At 40.2% G+C, this 3,457-nt stretch overlaps 1 protein-coding gene across 1 annotated transcript; it reads right to left on the bottom strand.

Moving 5' to 3' along the window:
• Positions 1-1,596: 1,596 nt before the first annotated feature.
• Positions 1,597-2,448, bottom strand: LOC149829871 (uncharacterized). The gene is made up of 2 exons (XM_090015320.1): positions 1,903-2,448; positions 1,597-1,734 (listed from the first exon to the last, which is right to left on the bottom strand). The coding sequence occupies exons 1-2, from the start codon at positions 2,446-2,448 to the stop codon at positions 1,597-1,599; spliced, it is 684 nt and encodes a 227-aa protein (XP_089871446.1).
• Positions 2,449-3,457: the final 1,009 nt, after the last annotated feature.

Raw genomic sequence — 3,457 nt, 5'->3', positions numbered from 1 at the left:
GGTTGCATTTAGCATATGCAACAAGCTCTTTCAACCCCTGGGTTATCCCATTGAACGAGTAAGGTCTCATGAGGGTTTGCAGTGATGCTACCCACAAACATCTCTATCATGTATGCATAAAATAATAAAAAACAAAGCATTAGGCAGTTAAGGAGGTTGTTTTCACAAACATTTCATGTCATTACACTTTCAAAACATAATTAGAGTATTTTATAAGCCACCACAGAATAAGACATTTTCTTTCACTTTTCTAAATAGCATAATTATTTATGTTTTATTTTCAGAAAATCAAATATATATATATGTTATTATTTACTAATCCTCACTTATATATTTTCTGCACATGTTTTCTCAATATTTACTTCTAAGCAGTGAACTTTTTCTATTACGCTCTTTTCTTTTTCTTGATTTTTATTTTTTTACACTTTTTCTTTCTTTTTTTTATTGAGCACTATTTCAAATTTTCAGATTTTGTGACTCGTGTAACAATCTTTGGGTCAGTGACTCCCAGATCAGACGACTTTAGGGCACCAGATACAAAGTATCCCTCGAACTTAATTGCTCGAGTCACTAGACCTTCAATTTTCATAGTTTTACGTATAGTCTGCTTCTTGTCATGTGCAATGTCAACATCTATTAGGCTCTCTATAAAGTTCATGTAATGGGCTTTCAAGCTATTTACTCCCAAACCGGATGACTTTAGGGCACCAGGTGTAAACACCCCTCAGACTCTACTTGCTCGAACAAAACCGGCCACAGATATCGGCTTAGATAAAGAAGTGATTTTCTTCATTATCCTTTTTGACATGGAACTCAAACACTTTAACTTGTGTCTGAGCCCAGCTACTAGGGAATACAAAGAGATCAAACAACTAAATGTATGCTCTTTTCACTTTTGAGCTCTTATTTTCAATATTATTCATAAAATTGTGCATATTCATACTTATGATTCAAAATAAACTCTAACATGCATCTATAATCATTTCTTTAAAATCCACATAAACAACCATGTTTTTCTAGATCAATGTTAGAAAAAAAAAATTTATGGGGCTTAAAAATTCTCTAAAAACATTAGATTTTGCAAAGCATTCATATAAGATCAAACTCATTCCTTAAAAGCCCAAATTTTATGAGTTGTCAGCAAAGGTGCAAGTACAAAGACAAAAAAATCTTGGTGTGCAAACTACACCCTCCCCCATGCTTGAATGATACTGTCCTCAGTAACACTCCCCCATGCTTGCATGAAACTGAGTGAATGCATATAAGAACGACATAAATGGGAGAAAAGAGGTAGAAGTCACCTGATCCACAATGTGAAACCTTACCTGATATGACATGTAACTGGTTCTGTATAGATTCTACCTATCTCAATGTCATGTAACTCATAAAAATATACAAAAATGCAATGCATATATGCTCTATCATTCACGCTCACGAAAGAAAAGAACTGACTAAAAATAGAAAACTACTAAAACTACTAATAGTACATCACAAATATGGGCTGCCTCCCATAAAGCGTTAAGTTTTACGTCCTCAGCCAGATGGATCTCTGGAGACCTTTCATCATCCATGAGATCAATGGACGTGAAGTCATGCTCAATCAGGAGCTCTGAGGAAAAGAGTGTCATCTGTGACACTGTACACTATGTTTCCTTCAACTCTACCCATCTGGACCTTAAGATGACTCTCTAAACTAGCAGAAAGAACGAGATTAGTCTTCACATTGAGGCTATTCTAAAAAGATGTAGAGCCATAAACCGAATAATGAGCAAGACACACATCCAACTATAGATCGGATTGCTTTCATATAACGTCTGTCACCTGAAAATAATCGTCATATCCTATCACTCTCTTGGCAACATAAAAAATATGTAACCGTAAATGCTTATTACCGAAAGAAACCTCCAACTTCCCAATATGGCAATCGATACAAGCATGAGCAGTGGCCAAGAATGGTCTACCCAAAATAATGGGGATCTGGTGAGTGACATCAGTGCTCTCCATGTCTAGAACAAGAAAATTGACAAGGAAGTAAAAGTCCTCAACCTTGACTAACACATCTTCCAAGATTTCTCGAGGACACTTGGTAGACCTGTTAGCCAAATGCAAAACAGTTGTCGTGGGCTTCAAATCCTCAATCCCAAAATTGTCATATAGAGAACCCAACATAATATTAATGCTTTCCCCAAGATCGAGTAATGCATGCTCGATAGTCATGTTCTCTATAACACACGAGATAATCGGTGTCCCAGGATCTTTGAACTTAGGTGGCGCTTGGTGACGAAACACGAAGCTCACTTGCTTAGTGAAGAAGATCGTCTTAGGTAACGACCTCGATTTTCTCTTCTGCATGAAAAGTTCTTTGAGGAACTTTGCATAAGCAGGCACTTGTTGGATGGCGTCATGCAGGGAGATGTTTATGTGAACCTGCTTGAACATGTCAAGCATCTCGTGCATGAGTGCCCCCTGCTTGCCCAAATTGTGCGGTTTGGTTAAGGCCTCAAAAAAAGGGGCTCTGAGAATATATTAAGAAGGTACAGGTTGTGGGCCCTGCCCATTCTCCTTGGGCCTGGTGGAGGAGATCGATTGGTCAGTAGGTGTGGTAGTGAGCTCGCCAGTCGACTTTGGAGTAGGGTGAAATGCCTTCCCACTCGGAAGGGTCATAATAGAGTTGGCCTGCTCTTGATGAGACTCTGTGAGGTGCAGGCTGTGATACATGGTTTCCTTACCCTTCAGGTTGAAGACTGACTGACTTAGGAGACTTCCCTCGCTTCGCCTGCTCAAGGCTTCAGCCAACTGTCCCATCTAGCTCTCTAGCTTCACTATCGATTGTGTGTGAGAACTGAGGTTGACCTTAATGTCAGAAAAGGCCTCTAACAACTTCTCTTGAAAAGATGGGCTCGATATGGGCTCCTGAGGAGAAGGCAAGCTAAGCTGGGGATGGGCATGTGGAAATGTAGGGCGCGGGTAACCTTGTGGGAGGTTACCTTGTCTGTGTTGTGTCTGGGGAGGCATGTGGGGTGGCCCTTGTGGATTTCTCCACGCAAAGTTGGGATGATTTTGCCATCCCAGGTTATAGGTGGGTGCATAAGGATTGTGCACCGGTCTGGCAAAACTTTGAGTAGCATTCACTTGCTCTTGAACGAATTTAGGATAGAATGGTGCTACCGAACACTTAGAAACAAAGTGTGCAAGGGTAGCGCATAACTCACACACTTTTTCTACCAGATTTAACGAAGTTGGGTTGGCCAGTAATTGATCTACTTTCCTGGTCAACTGGTCCACTTTGATTTGCAAATCATGTCTGGACCCAACTTCAAAAATCCCTCCCTTCTTAGGACCACTAGGAACAGGTGTGGTCATATCAAGGTGCAAGGACAGGGAATGATGCATGGCATTTTCGTTCAATGTATTGAATAGGGCCTATGCCTTATCCTCGCTCTTGAGCATGAACGTG

Source organism: Nuphar pumila, chromosome 8 (assembly GCF_984573655.1).
Source record: "Nuphar pumila chromosome 8, dmNupPumi1.hap1.1, whole genome shotgun sequence".
In the NCBI taxonomy this organism is placed as follows: domain Eukaryota; kingdom Viridiplantae; phylum Streptophyta; class Magnoliopsida; order Nymphaeales; family Nymphaeaceae; genus Nuphar; species Nuphar pumila.
This window is presented reverse-complemented; position numbering and strand designations above follow the sequence as displayed.

Coding starts and splice junctions, on each gene's coding strand:
- LOC149829871 (XM_090015320.1), bottom strand. CDS start 2,448: ATGCTTGACATGTTCAAGCAGGTTCACATAAACATCTCCCTGCATGAC. Junction 1,735..1,902: donor GCCATATTGGGAAGTTGGAG/GTTTCTTTCGGT, acceptor ACATCTTTTTAG/AATAGCCTCAATGTGAAGAC.